The following is a 23,079-nucleotide window of genomic DNA, read 5'->3' as shown; positions in this document are numbered from 1 at the left end:
TAGGGAGCACGTGTCGTTCTGTTCATCGCTAATCATCTTGATTTTGAAAACCAGACAACTGTTTATCAAATTTATGTACACACTGTGTTCATACTTCAAATGTATGCAGTAAATATAAGATTCCTGTTGCACAAGATGCTTAGAATAGCACAGACAAAATGCTCTGATGGTATACGATGCAACTGTCAAGGACCTATTAAAATTAATGTCTTTGGACATACTCTGGTGATATCCTGGGGACTTTATCTACCATGCCAACTAATGAATCAAGAATGACACTGAAGAATTCTGATATGTGATAGTAACTGCCGGGTACAGACAGAAATAAGTACAATAGCAATCACACTATGAAAAGTAAAGTATGAAATAACAGAATATCAAAAAGAATAAAGAGTTATTTTAGAAATAAATATGGCTACTCAGTATTTTTGTTTAAAACACAAATTATGAGGATAAGCTCTACTGTTTGATCTTTTGTATATCATTCATCAAAGGTTATAAATTTCAGCTCTAGAAGATCTGTTACGATGAAACAAGACTCTATAGGGGCAATTGGATTTTTTTTCTGCACTTATATGTCAATCTCAACACTCTACCTACTGACCAAAACCTGCATACCTATACATACATTGTGCATATTTTCTAAAATCTTTAATGGGACACTACTAAAAATATTACCAGAGACTTGGGAGAATATCCTAAAGAATAAACGAGAAAAAAAGGTATCAGACTTTCTAAATTACAGTGTGGGGGAAGAAAGTCAACATGACTCTTCAAATACACAGTACAGTATCTCTATGTAAAAATATTTTAATCTTTCAAATTAAAAATATTAGGACATCAAGTTCCACTTACAATAGTTAATCAATTTTGGAAGAGGAACAGATTCAACAATTTGGAGGAGAATGTCCATTATTTAGTATTTCCAGAATGCTGTTCTTAATGAGTAGACCTGTTGCCATAACTAAAATGCTGTAGTATTTCTATATCTATCTCTTCAATTATGGATTCATTATTGGCAATTGTACCATCATGTATTTTATTTTGTTATGTAGAATATGATAAGAAAAATTGGCTAATTTTTTTGCAACTAGAAAACAGATCATTCTTATAATCTATCCACAGTACAGGTCCACAATTGAACCATGTACAATAGTGAAGTCATGTAGTATGTTTTGCTGTCTGGGATGTAACAAAATTAAACAATAGTTTCATAACAGGACTGTTTGTATCTGTAAGTATATATGTGATGTAAATTTACTTTTCTCTGCTTCTTGTCCAATAATAAAGTATGCAAGTATAAAGAATCACAGCTATTTACTTTAATTTTGGCACTCCTATATAGAAATATAATAACTTGGCAGCATAATCAAGAGGTAATTTGTTTCCTCTAATCTTATTAGGCCTGTAGAAATTGCTCAATTGTTGAAACATGCTTTATTGCAAGGATTAATATATCTTTTAAAAAAAAGCTGATTAAAGATTGCATTAGCTTTGGCACACATTTTCTCCACCCTGTCAAAATCTCACTGCTATTTTAAGTCCAGAAACATCTGATTTTTAAAATAACTTTAAGGTGCCTTAAAACAAAGCACTTTAAATAAAGAACAACAGGAATAGTTAGTTGTATAGCCAATACTTACACAAAGAGACAAATCCATCCTATTCCTTAACATGGAAATACATCAGGAAACACTGCAGTCATTGCACTGCAGAGTCCTTTCAAAACACTGGACTATCAATCCCATATTATAATTTTATTCTTAACTATCTTCAAAGCAGACTGATAGTTTTGGTGATTTTGAGTTGCAGAAGATTTAAGCTGCATATACTGGCATTGAAAATTTCTGAATCAAAATTTAATATTGCATAAATGACAAAAACCTTTCCCTCAAGAAACTGCTTAGGAATATCATGAGTTTTCTGAATATTCTCTAAAAACCCAGAGCTAACTTGTTTCTATAAGCTTCATATTAATTTAAATACCTGAACATTGAAAAGTGAGCTGAATGTGTGTGGAAATAAGGACAATACTTCCCATGTAATTGTAAATAGGAAAAACAGGATAACAAGCATGCACAGATGCAAGCATTTTTCTATTCTGCTATATTACAGCTGTTTACTGTATATAAAAATGCTTAATATTTGTTTGTATTACTATATTTTTAATTGCATGGATTTTTGGATGCTACAGAGCATTGCTATACATCAGTTCTTTAGTATTTGTTACACTATTTGTGTAAAGTACTATGATTTGGAAGCATAGAAAGAGGTAAGTTATTGTCTGTAATGAAATTATGGCCTACTGCAATTGTTCAAAAATAGCACAAAGATAATTAAATACAAATTTTTATTGATCTAAGTGGCTTAACTTTGGCGTAGATGTTTGCAGAAAAAATTTGAACTTCTGTCATGGTTTAGACTAGATTCTTCTAACCATTATCACAGCATCTATTCCATCCCAATCATATGGAGTCAGTATGTATCACTGCAGAGTGAATTCTTGGAAAATAAAGAGAATGTAGATATAGATTTACATACATACACACACACACATATATACTGAGAGAGCGTGCGCGCACATGCATGAGCATGAGCATGAGGGAGAGACCTGACCATTTTCATTCAGAAGAATATTTCATGTTTTCATGACTGCTAAGAGGACATGTAACCTAGATCAGGCATTTTAAACTCAGAAATTAATCTTAGGATGGTTAATCATCCTATTGATTGAATATTCATTACAAAGTTTAGGGCAGATAGTATACTAAGTTTTCTACATAAATCTTCTGGAACTTAAGTTACTTTGCATCATTAAACTTAAATCTGCTACTGCTCCAATTTTGCTTATTCTTGCTAACAAAAAATTATTCAAACATTCTCTTCCAAAAGTAACTGCACAGTTAAAACAGAAATTAAAAAAAAAAATAAAATACTTACTTGAAAGCAGTCTTCTGCCACTTCAACATCATTTTGAGAGGGTGAATAACCTACAGAGGAATTAGAAAACACAGAATAATCAAAGTTCTTTTTATTTATCATTTACTGCTTCCAGTATTCCACTTCATCCTTCAACATCCACCTAAGATAATATAAACAAACTTGTTCACTTTTTAAACTATTGGATTATTGCATCTCATAACCTCATTTTACTAAATACTTTTCATTTTTAATTCCTGTATTATTTAGTATTTCTAGACACTTTTTTTAAAAAAAAACTTGCTCACACTCTTCTTGTACAGGTATTTCCAAAGTGTCACTAAAAGCAGAATACTCTTGTTAACCCAGTATTTTGAAAATTAAAGGCAGATACATTTTGGTTAGCACGAAAGCATGCTGTGCTATATTTATAAGTTAGAAATCAGCAGAAATTGGAGCTGTAAGACTAAGAAAGAAAAAGTATGTGCTTATATTTTATCTGATTATTTCTCTTGCAGGGATATGGATGACTATCATCACAACTCAAGTCATTTTAGTATGACAAAAAGCATCTTCCTTTGGACAAAAGCATTCTTCACCTTTCGCTATTATTATAATGCACATTAAAATCCCTCAATCCATAGCACAAGCAATTTTTTTCAAAACTCTCCCATGTTTGAGTTGCTTTTTACAGGCTTGAAACTAATATTCTTTCCAGTCAGTAAACACTTGTTCCCATCTCTTCTTCCTCTTCCCATCTAGCAATACATTTACCCTTTTTTTAGATCTCAAAATTGAAGCTTTACAATATTCTTGCTTGTTCATTATTTTCTATGAGATGAGTGAAGCTCTGGAACCAGTGAGCTATGCTATTACTAGAGAAAGTTCTTCAGACTCATGTAAATCTGTTCTCAGAACTACCTTGTCAGCTATTTGTAAACAAGTCTATGAACTAAAAGCAGAGAACTATGGGTCTCAGATCATTCAACTTCACAGTTTATACTCTGAGCGCAAGCTTCTGAGATGATCTGAGTAAGGCTCTCTAGCTTCCTCTTTTTCTTCATCCCTAAAAGAGAGGCAATGCTTTATTACGTAGGGATGTTCTGGGAATTACCTTCTCCATATCTATAAAATAATCTAAGACACCTGGGCGAAAGGTGCTTCGGAAATACCAGAAGTACTATTTTAAAAACATCTGTTGTAAGTTTGATATACAGTGGATCAATCCACATCTTTAAATACTGTCAGCATGAAATTGAAGTAATTTGTATAGTTTTAACTCCATTATAAACACACAATCCCTCCCCTTCCACTCCTCCACCTGAATATATACCTTGAGAAATATCCTCTACTGCTCTCCGAATACCTCTGTCAAATGCTCTTGCATCAGCAGGACTCTGAAATGTGAGGCCAAACTTTTTGTCGTCAATCTTCCAGTGGTAAAAAGTAGGAGTAACTTTGTTGTAAACAAGATCCTTCTTTAACGTGCATTCCAAGACCACCTTTCAGAAATAAGAGAACAGATATCAGTGATTAACATATTAGATTTGAGAACAAGAGGTAGTCTTTATGAATTACCTGAAAATGTATATCGTAAGAGCAAATAAAAATCTCTGTTTAAGTTTCTTCCTATTATGAGAATGCAATTTTAACTTAGTTTGCATTATGGCCAGTTCTTCACTAATAGTTGCTAATACAGCAGTATGGATTAGGGACACTACTCTTTTGCATGTTCCTATATTAAGAGTATATTTCTAGCCTCAAAAGTTTCTTGTATTTGTAGACCAGAACTTTTGTCAGTACCAATTTACTATTGGTTCAAAAGAAACAAGATATACCTTGAAAGAATATTATTGTGCAGATATCAAAGGTGATTATATCATTTAGATTTTTTATTTTGTAGAATAATTATACAAGTGAGTGCTGAACTAACTTTTCATGCTGCCTTCAGGCAGTTTCACTTCAGCTTTCTCCTAGAAAGGCTACTGAAAAGAGAATACAGGAGAACTGTTCTAAACACTAAGCAATTGAAACTGAAAACTTAGATATCTAGCTCTTTGTACCTAATAAATATGCTTATGGTTCATGTTCAATCTACAAATAAAGAAATAAGTAGGAATAATATACAGAGATTATTTAGCTACCAATCCACTTGAGATATGAAACACACATTAATGAAAAGTCAGTCTTCATACCATTCCTCCAGTTTAATTTGCTTAACAGTTAAAATATATTTGCAAATTTAACTTCCTGGTCAAAATTAGTATATGTAACACAGTTACATTACATAGCTCTTCATTAAGAAAATCCAAGACAAATAAGAAAGTATGAGGGAATATGTATTCATGTATTCCTGTATCACTATATACACCATTAAAAGCATTGTAAGACAACCTATTACTATCAGATTCTGAAAAATCTACATAGTTTGGTGAATGAAGATAACATATTATCATTTCTGTATTAATGTGTTTTCAGAATTTTTATTTTTGATTTCATTATGTATGCAACTTTTTTGAAGAGAAAATATAAAATCTCTTATGGCATCTGGAAAACCAAGGTTAGTTTTAAATACGACTGAGAAAATTCTCCAAACGTAAGAAAAGAAAATCTGTCTGTGCTTGTATTGCTCTTACATATGCGTTGTGTTCTTCCTCTCCTTTTCCTGGGCAAGTATTACACAGTGAAGGAGATTTTAGGCTGCTCTTCATTACTTATCTCCTGTCCCAGCCCCACACCCAGCTGTTTATCATCTCTGCTTGAGTTTTACTGCTTTATGCATCACTTATCCCTGTCTCAAGAGGGCAGGCATTCTTCCTCCACACATGAACCCTTTCAGCATTAAAATCAGTTTTGAAAATTCGCTCTAATTTGCCTAAATGGTCCACAAGATTTAGGTGTAACTGTCTACAAAGAAGCACAGTAAGGACTATTTGCTGTAAATGCATCTGATAAGGTGCAGCAGCTACAAAAAAAAAAAAAAAAAAAAAAAAGTCATTCTCCAGTTTTAATTTGCATTAAATGATCACATTCTGTTCCTTGTGGTGATCTGAAACTTCCTTCCTCTTAAAAATAAGAGTGGCTTAAAATAAATACTTCTCACATTACCACATTGTCTAGGTTTGTAAGCACTTTTTGGGGGCCACTGCTATTTCAAACACCAACAATTTTGGCACTGCCTTTTGCATGAAATTTTGCCCAAAAGATGAACAAGAGATGTAAAGTTCGACAACAAAAACACTGGCTCTTACAGTACCTTAACGAACACCTGCTCCCAAAGAAGTTAATCAAAATCCATGGGAAAATGGAATGGAAGAAAAACAAAGCACATGCTCACTCCCTCTGAGAAGACAAGTAAATCCATCTTAAGGCAAGATGGATTTTTTTTCTGGTTCTTTCCTGTATAATGAGACACTTGAATTCAAACCTGGACAATAAACATCGATGCAAGACAGTAGCACCTAACAAAGTACTGGACTAAAACCTTACTGGCTAGCAGCTATGATTTAAAAAACAAACAAACAAAAACCCACAGAAACTAACTTTATATAAAACAAATATCATTTCCTGCACAACACTGTAATTGCTTTTAGCTTGATCTAAAGAAGCACTAGATTTTACAGGGCAATTAACAACTGATTCGGAAGTTTTAAAAGCTATATGAAAACCAACCTACCAGGACCAGAGATATGTGGTAAGTGCATTGAAAGGGTAAAAAAACCCTACAGCACAAATTGTATTAAAACACATCAAAACTACAGCAATTATCACACATGTAAGGAACCATATGGGAGACCTGACTGGCCCACCTGAAAAAACTCAAAACCAGAGCTGAAAAATCAATCGAGGGTGCAGGTGGGGGGACACAACACCCACACACCATCCTCCAAGGCATTTACATTTTCAAAAATGCCTCTGTGTATATTTCACAACAACAAGTATTTTCCTGTCAAATAACAAAGTTGTCAAAGCTTTTTATGCTGAAGAAAGCAAACTATCATGGGGGGAAGGGAAGTATTCTAATCCATACATTTCCAAATATAACCTGGGAAAGGGAAACCAGTACCGTTAACAGAATGGTTACTTTTCCAAGTCCGCAGATCACCAGAACCCTAAAAGTGTTCTCAAAAGCATACTCCTCCAGGCATACACACAGGGCAGTGCATCTATATGCCACTATTTAATGGAATAAAAAAAAAAAAAAGCTTTTTAATATAGCAGCCAGCATCTCATCAAGGACAACACTAATAATGCCACAATTACTCAGAAATACTCTGCTATAAATTTGCCCACCTTGAAACACATTCCCATGTTCTTGAAAGAATTACTTGCCTCGTGTAGACAAGACAAATCCATTCAGTATTAAATTTCGAACTCATTCACTTCCAAAACAAACATTTTGTAGCAAAAATAAAGTGACTATATTTGTCTCATTATCCAGGTCTTATCTTGGAAAAAATGTATTAAAAGAATGGCATTTGATACTAGTATCTATTTTGGTAACAGATTCCATAATTGAGCATTTCTATATCCTGGGAAAAGATATTGTTTTACTCATTTCTAGTTGTGCTTTCAAGAGCTTAAAGCGTTATATGTACACAGACATAATTTATCATTCATCATCCAAACCTACAAACACGAACATTCAGTTTGATGAATATGCCTTTCCTGCTTAAAAAACCCAACCAGGAAAATAAATAAATAAATAAAAACAAACAAAAAAACCCCACACTCCCCAAAACACAACACAAACAAGAATCAAGAGCTTCTCTCTAGCCTTTGAACTGGTTACATGAAACAGAGGGCATGCCTTGCATGTCTTTCAGGATGGCATTACACTGAACAGGAGTGCTTAAGGGCACAAGGCTTCCTGAAATACTGTCATCTGTTGTGTTCACCGGGAACGATCCCTCGAGCACAAGAGGTCTCAAACTAGGCCTGGGCATCGTCTCAGGGACAGCTTCTTGGAAATGGCCTGAACTGGGTTAGAGAATATGCTAACAACCAAGCAGTAAGGATGATCAGCAGTCCAGCACTCAAATTCTCTGCTTTGCCCCATTTTCACTAGTAAATAAAAGGGACTACTGACATTACTAACGTAAGTAAAATCAGCAAAGATAGATCTGTAGGAGTTTCTCAGGGAGATGAGATGGAGAGAGTCACAGGAGTTCACTCAAATGTTTTGGAGATTCAGGTCTTTACAACCTTACAAGAAAAGATCTGTGGAGTGCTATATGTAAAGGAATTAAACATATAAATGCCATAAAGCTTTTATTCTGAAGATTTTGGAAAAACTCATATGGAAGATGTTCTGAAGAACCAGCAAGTATGCATGAGCAACTCATGCCAACTAAAAACCAATGTGGCTGCATTTGCCAAAAGATAGAGAAACTCCTCCAAAAGCAAGAAGGGCAGAAAGGACAGAAATCTGTGGAATTAGGATACAGATGTCCCTTCGATTTTCTCTCTGCAACATCTAAACTCAGTTCTCAATGACTTTAGTGGACAGAAGGAGGCAGGAAGGTTGCAGACAAGCTCACTTATGTGAACAGTGTCTTTCAAACACTCTAGATGCAGGCTTCATGCTGAAGTCATCGACATGTGTATCTTATCTTTTACAGTATCCATTTCCAAAAAGCAAAAAAGAGGCTAGTCTTGTTGGCTTATTTATTTCTTGTAGGGAAGATATTTCCTGCTTCTAATATATTATTAAAAAAGTGGATGAATATATAAAAATATACACATATTATATATACACACACACTCATCTGATGTTATTAAAAAAAATGTTTATTAGCCTGTTAAATTGTAACATCTATTCTCAAAGAGCACTTACTAAAAGAGTTCTGTAAATTGCTAACAAAAGGTAAAAGATTATTTCAATTGAGAGTAGAGTCTCTGTTTAAGTTTTCATTTTCTATGAATTTATTTTATCATAGAATCACATGCTGCTTTCAAATTTAATTAGAATTCTGGCACATGTATGGTAAGCCATCACTTTTCAAATTTTAAAGCCAATTCTAAAAGACTAACCTAGTAAATGAAATATTGTTAAGTCCTCAGAAAGCAGAGTTTTAGAAAAGAACAGTACTTATATTCCATTTTGGGCTTGAATTTCTTCATTTGCACAGTTACTTGCTCTTCAAGAGTGAGATTTTAACCTTTGACCTGTTTGTCACCCTTGGCTGATTCAGAAGATACTAGTTGCTTTTTCAATAAAAATTTGCATAGCAAAGGACTGGAGAAGAGCATAAGGCAGAACAGAAGTCCATTAGACTTTTCATTCAAACAAGTAAAAGTCTAAAGACCCATACGCTTAAGCCTAATATATGTTTAACGCTGCTGCTACCAAGCTAGATTCAAGCCAGTGTAAACCCAGCCAAACAGAGCAGCAGAGCTGACCAGGTTAGGAGGGAAAGTAATCGTTCCACGCAGACTGGCTGGAGCCATATCTAGGAGGGTGCATATAGTAGAGGAGGAAACATGCAATTATGTCAAGGGTATTTCGTGAGAAGACTTTACATTCCAACACAGATCCAAACAAGCTGGGTAAACTAGCAGTGAGCAGCTCCTCTCCTAAATTAATTCAATGATGCTACCACTTTGATTTTCATTTCAGATGACTAGGATGTTTTCCTTCGATCCCATCAGATATTTTAAATAAGTATTGTATGCAATATTGAAAGTTCTATGTATATATATGTGTATATATATATATAATTGAAGTTGGTTCATAATAGTGCTGATAGTAACCTAATTCTCAGCCCCTACCCCCATGGCTACTTCAATAAGAAACTTCAATATTGTAATGCTCAGTCCCCAAGTATTTAATTTGGCCTGATCTACAGACAGATCTACAGTCTTCAATTAAATGCCCGCATATCCTATAAAATATATAGGGAGATTTGGCTCCTCAGAATGGAATTGATATCGACAGCACTATTGGAAGCAGCACTTGGATGAGCAATAAAGCTGTTTTACAAGAAACAAATAGAGCAAAAGATCTCATTCCTTTTGAGTCTGCTGGAAGATACCTCCAAACACCTTAATTATGGATTTTGAGATGCACTAGAATAAATCGTATTTTTTCTATTGAAACTTAAGGATGAATAATAATATTGTCCTCTTAACTGCCAGGCTTATGATTCCCATATCTTAGGTAAAAGCTGTAGATCTGAATTCTGATTGCTCTCTCTAGCTTGAGGTATTTCAAACCTGATGTTTCCCCATTCAGAAGAGTGCTCAAAGTTCCATGCTATAAATTTCTCCAGGATAACGGAATTTCCAGATCTCCTATGGAAGCAGTGCCAATTCACAAAAATATGGCCAGAGAAAAATCAAAATATATAGTCCAGTTATATTTTAACTATGCATAAAGTGACTTGAGAAAATAAAATACTTCATTTATTAAAACTGCCTTTTTTTTTTTTTTTTTTTTAATACATAGAAGTGTTTTTGGAATCTGCATGTATCTTTTTACAAAGCAAAAATGTGAGTAAAGAATTTGCAGTGCAGCTGACCAAACCATAATGACTAAGATACTAAAACAGAGGAAAGATCCTTGAAGCCAACGAGACAACATGTGCTCAAAGTCTTAATAGCTGAAGTATTAAAAATAGTTTAAGAAGCTTCTTTGTATTTTCAAAGAGGAAAGTAGCAATACTGTCTTACAATGGCAAACTAACTAAACTAAACAGTATATGACTAATTTCAAAGATTATTCAGGTATAGCGTTTTACATACAGGTGCCCATTCTAAAACTAGATTAGAGTGATGTTTGAAGTGTCTAAAGAAACAGATTAAGATTCAACATCACTCTTACTCAGAATCAGAACATGATCTAGAAATTTTGTCCCTACTCAACAGTGAACACAAGGTGGATCTGTAACTATTTCCATTTAATTTTTTTTTTCTTTTAAAGCACTTATGTCCATTCGTCAAATGTCCTCTTAGAGGGTTGCCTCTTAGGGAACACAGCCTTTTCCCTTCTTTTGGTTGAAAGAATTTGTTTATTCATCTAATTTTTCCCATCTACCAGAGAAATCGCCAGTTCTATTTACACTAAAAAACCCAATAAATATTACCAATAAATAAATGTGGACTAAAAAAGCAGTGTTAAAAATTGCATTTGAATGAGGCATCCACAAAAATATTCTTAAAACAAACGTAAAACGCTTTATAGCAAGCATAAAGACCAAAACAGTTTTAGGATCAGTGACCTGATCCTTATCTAACCGGATTTCTCCTCCTAGTCCCTGCTTCCATCCTTCTGGAAGAGTATCACCACCTTAGGATATCCTCATATACCCTACTGTAGGATCTTGTTTCTTTAATGCCAATAAGTGACTTAAATTACCCCGTGCAACTCTGTTGTTAATTCATTAGCTTTTGATTAGAAACATTTGAAGTCTGAGGAAATATACACATATACAATTTTCTTTTACTGTTTTACTCTGCCAGCATCAGTGGCTTTGCAGTATTCTTCTCACAGCCTTACTCTATTTGTTTGCCAGTTTCCTGAACTTTATTCAACATACATGGACAAATGTTCTTCTTGGTTGCACTTCTTCCTATCCTCTGTTTTTGAGGGCCTGACTTCAAACAGCAACTTCCTGGAACTGTGGTAAGATCAAAATCTTTCCTGACAGACTAGTAGGTCAACAGCTGGGAAAACAAACAAACAAACAAGACAAAACAAAAAACTCCAAACTGTTCAAGAGTATAAAGGTTTGGAAAAACGTCAAGTATTTTTAAGTGCAAGTAAGTGCCTCAAAAACATCCTCAAAAAGGCTAAAAAGTTCTAAGGGGAACTAGTGCAAAGTGAAGAAAGAGCTGCAGGTGCACATAGCTGTGCAGGAACACAGGGTACTCTGCTAATAGCACTACGCCTCGCTGAAACAACTTAGTCAGCAGAATTTCTATTTATATGCTTTCTTCCTACAACAGTCACAGTCAAGGCAGAAAACTCAGCAGTCCTGCCTCTGGGGAGAAGCTGGTATGCTTGAAAAAATTAGCAGCATAAAAAAAATAATTCTACCTTTTAAACTTACATAGAAATTGTACATTATTGGCAAGAAAAAGCAAGTCTTTGGCAAAAGTCATTAGGATACAGATTTTGTGCTTTCTCTTTTGTTTTTGTTTTCACAGTAAGACGAGACCCTTCAGAAGTCTACTTGGCATAAAATTAACTAGCTGATCATGCTCCAGTAAGCCAAATTTGTCTCCTACGTGTGCACGTAAAAAGAGCCAAGATTCTACGCTACAGTTTTTGTATTCTGAGGCAAACTTCCATGAAGGTATATTGTAGATACTTCATGTTAACGTAGCTGACATATGAATACCTTCTGCAGGTTAATCAAACCAGAAGAATTCTTGAACCTGTCAACTTCATGCTTTCTTCCAATACAAAGGCTACTTTCATGTAAAATGGCTGCCTATTACTAGCCATAGCCAAAGTCTAAAACTGACTGACTGAATTCCTGAGGAACTCCTTCTGATTGGTTTTAACAAGTTATCTTACTTTCCAAATGCTGACAACACTGATATTAAACACCATGTCAGTGCATAAGTAGGCTAGCAAAGAGCTTTTACTTTGACCTTCCGTTAGAAATAAATAGTAAAATGTTTTTCCAAATGGATGAAAACCACAATTTTTCCATGACAGGTTTACAGCTTTGAAAAGATCAACATGCTTAATTCTTGAAATGTATGTTATTACCCAAATTAAATACTTGGCTCTTTAGGTATATGACCATTAAGATGGATAAAAGCTCAGCAACAGCATTAGACTGAGATTGTAGATTTGCTTTCTAATGTGTGAACAACAACTTTACATATCTGTTCTTAGGTTCTATGTAGTTTTAATAGGAACATCGGATGCAGTTCATTACCGTTTTATCCCTGAGTCGTTCTCCATGGATAAGAAAATCAGCACAGCTATTCTCTTCCTGGTGAATGACTTTGAAGACTGTGACACAGCTTAGTCCACCCCCTCCAAGCGGTAACCATCCACCACTTGAGTCATCCCGGGTCATCACCACAGCTCGCACTCGTGCATAACTATTACTGGAAGAGATGTAAAAGTAAAAATGAGTTTTCCATAAATGCAAAACAGCTAAGCATCCAATCTTTTTAAATAATTATGATCACCACAGTTAAATAGTGGAGGTTGAGTGCCTTCACAACAGTCACTTAGAAAAACCAAAGATGACTCCCTAGAAACTTCCTCTACTTTAATTCTCTCATTAGAACTTCTTTAGAAACATCTACTCCTCCTTGGAGCTTACATGTAATTTCTTGTAAAGAAATCTCAACAGACAACAGTTTTTCAGAGTCAAAAATATACATTCCTCTAAAACTTTTTAGAGTCAGTGATCTAGCCGCAAAGAGCTGAGGCAACAGGAGGCATGGGTGAGGGGAGAGAGAGAATAAGAATCAACTCCTGATTTATTTTAGGCTAATCATGATGCGAGTCAGCCACCATGAAATTGCACAGAAAAGAGAACAAGAAACCAGAAAGAGGTCAAGCCTTCTCCCACTGAAATCTAAACAAGAACAGGCTCCTAGCCAGCAAGCCTGCTCGCCTGCCTCCACGGAGGGAACCTGCCCTCTGGAACGGCAGGTCCGAGCACACCCATGCGCTCGGGGGCCTTCCTACCGACTCGACCGGCAGGACACCACAGCCGGGAACGGCTGCTTAAACAGAAATACTTTAATGTTTATCGGTTGATTCTCTCAAGTTTTTGCACTGTGTGGAAAATTACTTGAATTTTACTGTTTAACAACTTTCCTCCATATTTTAGCATTTTTATAAACAAACGTTTACCACTTTGTTATTTAAAAGCAAGTAGGCCAAATTCCTTTTTCAGAGAGTCTCAGAAAAATAGATTTTCATAATTATCTTTATTTTAATTAAATAATAAGAATTATGAATATGCTGCTACCACGTTTTTACCACAGCTGTTGTATGATCCTGCATTCTGATTTTTTTTTTTTTTTAAATGAAGGGCATGAATGAGTATTCCAACACTTTAGAAGAAATAACGCCTTAGGCTGTTTTTTGCAACCTATTTCTAATCTTACATTTGAATAGTTACACCTATTAGCATTAGTTACGTAAAAATTAAGCCTGGACTGGACTTTTGTACAAAGTTTGTGGTGTCCCATTTACCAAACTTGTATTTTAAAAAGATTATACTTTTTCTTTTCCAAAAAAACAAACTTTGTTCCTTTTTCCCCTTCAGAAAAAGGAAGAATACTCCCCGAAACAAAAACCTTCTCTCACCTCCACCTGGTAGCTAAAAATGAGAGTTTAGTGAATGCATCTGACCATTTTTGTATGGCATCTTTTACTAACACCTCCTGAACAGTAGACAAATATAATCAAGAACAATCCAGTCATTCATTGTATGCATCTGTCAATTCTAAGATCTGAAAACAAAAGTTAAATTTCTGATGCTTGATAATATTAATGAATGATTCAACTTTTAGTAACGCCTATCATTGTATTTAACTCAGAAAAGTTCAGATAATAACTGCACACTTAGACATAGGAAGTCTCTTATTTTTTCTTAGGTGAAGAGAAACTGCCTTTTCTGACAGAAATTGAGGACACCAGGACTTTCCTATGAATCAGTAAGGAACAAGATGTACTAACTGGTTAAATTCATGCTGTATTTCTACTATTCCTTCAGGCAAAATAAATTTAGCTTAGAAGTTATCTATTTTATAGATCAAGTTGCAAATCTGAATGTTATAGCTTTTTCTTTACCAACAGAACTACTCCTAATGCTACAAATCTAGTTTTGTCTGCTTAAAAAGCTGGCATTTTGCTTCTGTATTTTCTATTCTTTATTTAAAACAACACTTATGTTGTCAAATATTTTTAAATACATTGCCAGAATCACTATATTAGTGCAAGAGCTAGAATAAAAGTCCCCCAACACATAAGTCTGTAATGTTTAATGAATAGTCTTTTTCAGCAAAATGAAAGAAATTTTCCAGGCCACTACCTGATGAATTAACTAGACAAATTCCTTACTGTAGCTGCATAACAATGTCAAAAACCAAAAGAGATTGCTTAAAACAAGTTCCATGCTTTTTAAATATAAAGAAACTCATAATTGGTCATAATAGCCATTTTCAGTAAAAATACAAAGTGATATCACTAAGCCCTGCTGCTGCTTTGTGACTAGTTGCAAATTAATTTCGAGTATCCTCTGCAAATAAAACAGAGGACCTGCCCTTCACAGTACTGATGCTACTGAAACCACGTATGTGTCTTGTCTTTGTAACTGCTAGAGTGGTGTCTGCATTTGGGAACGCTGGGAATAAACTGTTAAGACGCCAGTGTACCTTAGCTGTGGGAAAGGGTACAGACAAGGCATTTCTCAGCACTGTCCCCGTGGTGTTTTTAAAAACTTACAACCTGACATTTTTAACTACCATTGCAAGTTTAGTTGCAATGGTAAAAATGCAGCTAAAAAAGAAAACCAAACAAACCTGGAAATCTGTCGAGCCTTGCTTTTATGAAACTTTTCACAAGAGCTACCACAAACGGGTGAAATGCGGCACGGACAGCACATCGTGACAGCAGCCCCAAAGCCTATTTTATCACATGCAATGTTTCCTGAGACGCTCAGATTTTGGTTGTGGTCACAGGAAATTGGAAAGTCAGAGCAAGGTTTACAGGAAAAACAAAACGGGATCCTGTTTATAACAGCATGCTGCTTCTTAAGAACACACGCTAAACACCAGTGGAGACCGGCAACCAGCGTGCTGGGCTCCGAGACAAATTCATAACAGTTATGAAAACGGAACTTCTCTCTGTAATAGCTGAACATGTTGGGCGAGGAGATGAGAGTTTCGTTCGTGTGATTACAATCAGTTATGAAAGTTGCAAGTGAAGTAAAACAAAACAGAAAAAGACCACAAGAACCCTCCCTTCCCCATGCACACATACAGAAAATGTTCTCCAAACTATGATTTTTCCCTTAATAGATGTTTTAAGATCTACTGGAAAGTAGACCAAGCGTTTGAACATTACGCCTATTAAACTTGAAATAAATTCATTTTAAGACAGCATAGCAGCAACATGCAAGTCAGAGCTTGAGTATTTTATCTGCAAAGCCTGCTGGCAAAATATTAGCAAAACAAGATGATTTCCGTATCGGCGGGGAGAGTCACGCAAGGAAGTCTGCAAAAGTATCAGTGGGCAGAAACAAAGAGCTACAAACCAGGGGGCAGGAAAGACAGAAATGTTACAATTATTTGTAACTCAACTTTAACATCTCAACTGATACTTAAAGAACAGTCATTAAAATCTGAAAACATTTTAAAAGCCTTCCCATCCCCCTCCCCCCAAAAAAGCTTATATTGCTTTAATGCTACTGGGCCCAAACTGACCTGAACGAACGAACTGCTGCCCACATACAGAAAGCACTCCGTCTTTGATGGGCAGATACTCTTCAGATTAGCAACTGCCGAAGAAATCTTCCTCCTCACACCCCCACCCCATATCATCAGATCATTGCTACGGCTTTACTCTTTTAAATTGCTTTGTTAATTTGGGGTATTTCGTATTCATGATATCAAGTCACTTAAGCATACCAAATCATTATTACTGCATTTGTCATTTCTTCTATTAATGATCTGAAGAGAAGGGACAGTAAAGAATCTTCTACCAAACATTTTTCCCAGAGAAAAAGCAAATACACATCAATAAAAAGCATGGCAGCTATCCTGCTGCATTCCATTTTTTGGAACCTAGTTTTAAACAGTCTGCAACTCTTCCCTTTCCTAGATTCACATTACATATTGGCATTATTTTATTTATATTGTACCTTGCACGTTTTTATTTTAATATAGAGTTGAAGAAAAAAATCAGCATCTTCCAAAAATCTTTGTGAAGACAATTGTTAATGGCCATTGCAAATTGTTTTTCAGTACTATTAAAACTACAAGAATGAAAAACCTGGATCATCAAGTGGGATCAAAGCTGCACAAGAATCTGTCCATCCTAGCTTAATAAAAATGTTTAGAGTTATGTATTTAATGATATATTTCAGAACAAAGAATGCACAAAAATTTCTGTAAAATACAGCTTTACAAATACAACTATATGGGTTAATGTGTGAGAAAATATTATGATACTTTAATGAAATCTTGCTGTTATACTTGACTACGAGATAACCACTATTGCTGTGGTGCTAATGCTATTCTGCCAAGACTGAGGAAAGAAACAAGACATTTTGCATTCTGAAACATTTTCATTTTGCTATGAAAATACACCATCTTTGCTAGCATGCAAGTTACAGTGCTGCAGGCAGGTCTCTCAGTATAAAGTCGTCATGGATCGAGGCTCCTCACCTTTGACTGGTGCTTTACACACGTACTTTAACCTCTCCAATTTCCGGTGCAGTGTGCTTGAGTGTTTGTAACCTCTCCCGAACAGTATACAAGAACTACTCTTTGGCTTTTTATAGTTCTTACTATCCAAACACCTTAAAGGATTTTATGATTACCTAGTAGGAAGTTTTAATGAATGTGTGCAAGCTCAGTATACCAAAAGGTAATATCAAACCACTGAGATAAAATATATTTTACTAGCAGATAAAATTTGTTGAGTATTTACTCAATTCAGAGGAAAACTAGGAATTTTTAACAGTACCACTCGATCATATCCGTATCTGTTGATGAGATATAGCCTTTTGTAGCCAAAGGTTTAGAGAATGACTGCCACCAGTATGAAACATTAATGACTCATCTACAATAAGAAAAATGCAAATATGGCCCGAGTATTAATTAAGACACAATTCACACCAAGAAAAGACAGACAGTACATCTAGTTTGTTCTTATGGATAGTAAACTATTGAACATGATCTTTTTTTGCCATAACAACTGCTATAAAACGCTTTGTCAAGTATGACTTGTTTGTACTGTTTTTTTCCCTTCTCAAAATTACACTAGCAAGTTAGAATATACAGTAAGGTGTCATGCAACTGCTAGCAGAGGCAAAACTTGGTAGATTTTTCTTCCTTGAGAGGCAAAGAGTATCCTTCATCATGACGATAGGAGGTACAGCAACCATGCCTGGCTACCAGGCTGAGGAAGTTTTTGTGAGGAGCTTAGCAGGAGAAGACATGGATTTCCAGAAGTAACTAGTAACAAGTGCTGAATTAGACAATTTCTTCTGCATTTAGGACGCTGGTGCCCACATTGATTTACAAATGAAGAGCTGGGTCCCTATCATACTTTTGGCTTTACCAAAGAACTGGACAATGCTGCTTGAAAGAAAACAAAAACCATAAAGCAAAATGGACTGAACCCAAAATGACAGAAGGGAAAGGTGAGATGGGAAGCTTTACTGCCCAAGGAGATAGCTAATATTCTGAAGGAGACAAAATGTTTGATTTATAATACAATGAATATTTAGCAGCAGAGGCTCCCTGACTTGAAAAACAAGGCATTTGATACTGTATCTACAAGACAAATTGAAAAATGAGACGCAAATGAACAAGCCTTCAAAACTGGTAACTGTCCAAACAGTACCATGTTGTTACTAAGTGCTCTCTTGGACACTATCTTGGGAGTGGGGGGGAAGAGGCACTAGGACCAATACTTGTCAAATACAGAAAACTTCAGCTTTGTGACAGTCAAAAAAAAAAAAAAAAAAGTGACACTGCAAGGATGAATGTTACCATCACAAGAGCTTTCGCAAAGCACAGGAGGACATAATGAACAGAGAAGCTGATGAGAAATTGTTTGAAATCTATGAAAATTATATATGAAGTAGATATGACATTTCTATGGGTAACATTTTAATCCTGCTGACTAAAAATAAGTATACATACTACGTATACATGTTTATTAATTGTAGCTAGTTGAGTTAGTGAGATTAGGAGACATGAAAGATGCTTTTTAATGACTTCCACAGCTGTTTGCTCAACAAAAGAGGGATGCTGGTACCAGGGACTTCCGAATTAAATTCTATCCAATTTTAGGCAGATGAGGTAACAGAATTTGAATGGTCAAATCCTGTCAGTCACAGATCTCCAGTCCAGCTCCCTTCTTTCAGAAAACCCTAAATTTGCCTTGTTTTTACAAGGCAATGAATTCACGAATTCCAGAAACGTCCGCTCTCTCATTCTGGTCCTGTATCTCCTCTCTCTACTTTCCTTTAGTTGCTTCCTCCTCGGTGACACAGATTCTCTGAAGATCCAGGGGAATGTCTTCACTCCACTTACAGCACAGAACTATCCATGCCTCTTCAAATTCTGCAGAATTTGAACTTATTGTTTCCTATGAAGTAAAAATTGAGATACTGGATACTGAGGCCAGACTATTACTTGCGATTTTCTTACTGTGAAATTATATTAGAAAGCCCACAGAAAGCAAACAAGAAAAAGAGTTAATTTGTTAAATAAGAAGTTCCAATTTCCTTCCACCCTCACAAAAGCAGAGGAAAGTCTAAAGAAACCATGAAAGACAAGTTTTTAATTTTCTCAGGCAATTCAGCAAACAGGCTACAAACTTGTGCTTGTCCTAAGGCAGATACCACTGAAACTAAGACAACTTGATACCTCTTACAAATATCATCAGACAACATCCATACAGTCTAAAATGAACTAAATCTCTCTCTTTTTTTTTTTTTTTTTTTTTTTTTTTTAAAAGTTACAGATTCAGCTCTACCTTTTCTCCTCCTTTGAACAGCAATGATTACTATAGTTTATGGTAAATAATCTAAGTAAAGTTTTTCAATTAACATTTGTAACTGAACAAGTCAAGAATTCTCTCCTCTCTCAGGGCCATTTTCATCCACCCTTACATACTCAACACAGTCCCAGAGCTTCATCCAAGTACGATTAGGTCATCCTCAAAGCTATTAGTCCTCCAGCCACTAGATTAAGGACAACAGGACTCTCAAGTCCCTGTTAACTGGAGATGTGAATGCATTAATCAAATCACTTGGTACTAAGTTCTTGATCAGGAAGCTGAGATGAAAGCAACTAATACACAAAAATAATACCATAGTAAGATTTCTTATGAACAATTCTAGTTATAGTACGACGGGCTGTACTGACTAATTACTTTCAAACAAGCATCTCTGTACTTTTTTATTACATTGCTCCTTGCATTTAGGAGCAGTGCCCCACAAATGTCCAATAAACTATTTTATTATTCTCTTCCCATGCACTTAAAAACCTGTTCTGCAAAAATAAGAGAAACAAAACAGAGCCTGCTATACTTTCTCTAACACACTGGAGAACTCTGATTTTATATTTATTATGTCCAAATTTGTTTCAGCTTATCCTAGACTACGAACGTTTTGAGGCAGAGACCATCTGTAAACAAACTTACTTCATAAAGCCCTGAGATCAGGGTGATACACATTATATAGAGTTAAGCTGAGGAGGTGCTGTATAGTCTTAATCTTCTGGCCTACGCTTTTGGAAGAAAAAGGTATCAGAGGAACTGGTATCTGAGTTTACTCACCTCAAGCAACAGTTGGTATTAGGTAGACAACCACAGAATTGAAGTAGCCATACACCAAATTCAAATCTTGCCACTTAACACAAATTTATAAAGTCTAGATCATTCACAGGATGCATTTACTATTCAACCTGTACAAAAAAGGAAAACAATCTCAAACCAAACTAAGCAAATCCACACATATAAAAATAATCTTACCTTAAGTTTCTGTCTGAGCTTTGAGATGGCTTATGAAAGTTGTGTATGAAAAGCTGTTAAAAACTATGCTGAACTAAAACCACAGTATCATTTGTTAATATTGTTACATCTAAAGCTTGTATCAACACTTAAAATAAAAAGGCTTTTCAAGAAGTTTAACCTGCTCATGTGAAAATGATCCTTGAATAAAATGCATATTGCAAGAAAATTGCTAATGCTAATTTGTTCTGTTTTAGCTTAAGAACAAGAAACAGACAAGCATCCAAAAGGATGTCTCCAACACACACAGGCACCATCATTAACATGCACACTAACAAAGTAAAAAGACTACAAGACAAACTGACACAGCATTTACCAGATACGGGTTTTTGGAGGGGTCTAATTTTGGTGCCAAAAATCTGAACCAGCTTTAAGAGGGATGGCTTGTGAATTTACAGATCTATTTTAAGGATCTATGTTCTGTGGCTGAAGGGAAGCCATCGCTAAGCAGGGCCAACAGTTTGAAACAGTCTTTTAACAGTTTTAACAACAACCTATCTTTGGAAGAGATTAAAAAAAATGAGATAGACAAGTGAAAAATAAGTGCAAAGACTTCTATGACAATAATCCATCAAAGCAGAGGAAACAAAAATCAAGCAAGATTATACAAAATGTTTTAATGGTATGCCCTTCATATTCCCAGTACTTCTGCAGGAACAGCATAACTGATACAGCCAGTAGATAACTGAACGTTCTGTGTCTGATAACCTCAGTAATAATTAGTATCCTTGCCAGCAGTCTCAAGCATAGAAATAAGTGGTTCAGAAGTCCTAAGGTCAGAGACCAGAGGAGTGTTAATAAAGCATCAAAAAAAGTCTAACTTACTCTGGTATAACTGCATTCTCCACTCTACTGCTAAGAAACACTTTCTGTCTGAAAATTTCTACAAAAAGCAATGTGTAATGAATGCATGGTTCATGCGTGAACATAACACAGCAAAACAGCATACTGACAGGTGTCTCAGTTGAAAAGGAAGATTAAGTACAGTTATTTGCTGCTTGACTAGAAAAAGTTTAAAACCTTGTAATCAGCTACATATACATGAAAAGAAAAAAAGCAGAACCCCTCAACTGTACATGTATTAGCCCTGCTAACATTTAACGTGTCAGAATAAGAATGCATTGACACTCCATAAATAGTTGTTAGTCATGAGAACTCCTGCAATAATCACTAAATCTCTCAAAGTCTACCCAGCAACTGAAAAAGGGATCCACAAGTTAGATTTTCCTTGTTTTGGCAACAACAAAGATGTAAACAAAAAGTTACAACACTGAGATCATGAGACGATTTGCTGTTATGATTATATCTTGCTGCTTCCTCTTTGGACTTTTTAAAACTATTAGAAGTTAAGGCTGGGGTGGAACTTCAGAAGAAGGAAGTTCTGAAAAGGATGCTGGGGATAGTTCAGTGAAACTGCACGACAGCTATATATCAATATCATATCACCGATATAATTTAGATATCAAGGAAGTGAGTGTAACATACACTAGGAAAGCTCAAAACAGAGTCCAAGGAATAAAAGCAAAGACTTAAAGCTCCAGCCAATCTGAGACACAAAAACAGTGGTAGGAATGTTTGGGCAGATTCTTTGTGCAGCTCTGACATTTAAGTTGCACAGTTTTAGTAGGCAGAGATTACAATCCATTCTTGGAATTAAGTATAATTATTTATCATTCCCATTATATCCTATTTGATTATACTATGCTTTGTGTAAGATATAAAACTGAAAAAAAAATCTTACAAAGTCAATGGAATGGGATATGCATCAAGTCCTTCTGTGAACACCGGTGCTCTTGCATTGATGTACCTAACAGGTCTAAAAGGAGGTGAACACTGACTGCATATTTGAAGAAATATGAACTAAAAATCAAAGACTCTTGCTTTCAGAGGCAGAAGAAGAAATTATATATTCATTAAATACAAGTAAACATGTCTAGATGGTAGGAAAAAAAAATCCTCAATTTCATTGTACTTTTTTTCATCGTGGACTTTTGCTCCCATTTTAGAGACGGACCTTCTCTATTCATACTCAAGGACCTCAAGCACAGGTCAAATATTGAAACAGCAAGAATTACAAATAATTTTATTATAAATATTAGCTGATATTGAGTACTTTTATCTACAAAGAGACTGTATGAATAACCCCAAGAAAAAGTCATTAATTACTTTACTAAAGAAAAGCAATCAGTATTTTATTTAGCAACCTGAAAAGTAAAATCAAAACAGCAATCCCACATTACAAGTAAACGCTAGTATGCAAAGAATCTCTGATTTTTGAGCATAGATTTCCAGTGTTTTGCAACTTAACCTTAAAATACTGGCTATATTGTAAAAGTCAATCTGACAAAATTCTCTGATGTTATTCACAATCCAATATTAGCAGTGCATTCAAATATGAGAATTTCATATCAGATATATAATGTGTCGTCTTG

The 23,079-nt window shown here is 35.2% G+C and overlaps 1 protein-coding gene across 1 annotated transcript in view; it reads right to left on the bottom strand.

The window, feature by feature from the left end:
- SPRED1 (sprouty related EVH1 domain containing 1) overlaps positions 1-23,079 on the bottom strand; it is a 58,914-nt gene that overhangs the window by 12,489 nt on the left and 23,346 nt on the right. The window contains exons 2-4 of the mRNA XM_062577163.1: positions 12,810-12,984; positions 4,253-4,421; positions 2,941-2,990 (exon numbers count right to left, since the gene is read on the bottom strand). Of these exons, the coding sequence (XP_062433147.1) occupies positions 2,941-2,990; positions 4,253-4,421; positions 12,810-12,984 (394 nt within the window). The remainder of the gene's footprint in view (positions 1-2,940; positions 2,991-4,252; positions 4,422-12,809; positions 12,985-23,079) is intronic.

Source organism: Rhea pennata, chromosome 5 (assembly GCF_028389875.1).
Source record: "Rhea pennata isolate bPtePen1 chromosome 5, bPtePen1.pri, whole genome shotgun sequence".
Lineage (NCBI taxonomy): Eukaryota > Metazoa > Chordata > Aves > Rheiformes > Rheidae > Rhea > Rhea pennata.
This window is presented reverse-complemented; position numbering and strand designations above follow the sequence as displayed.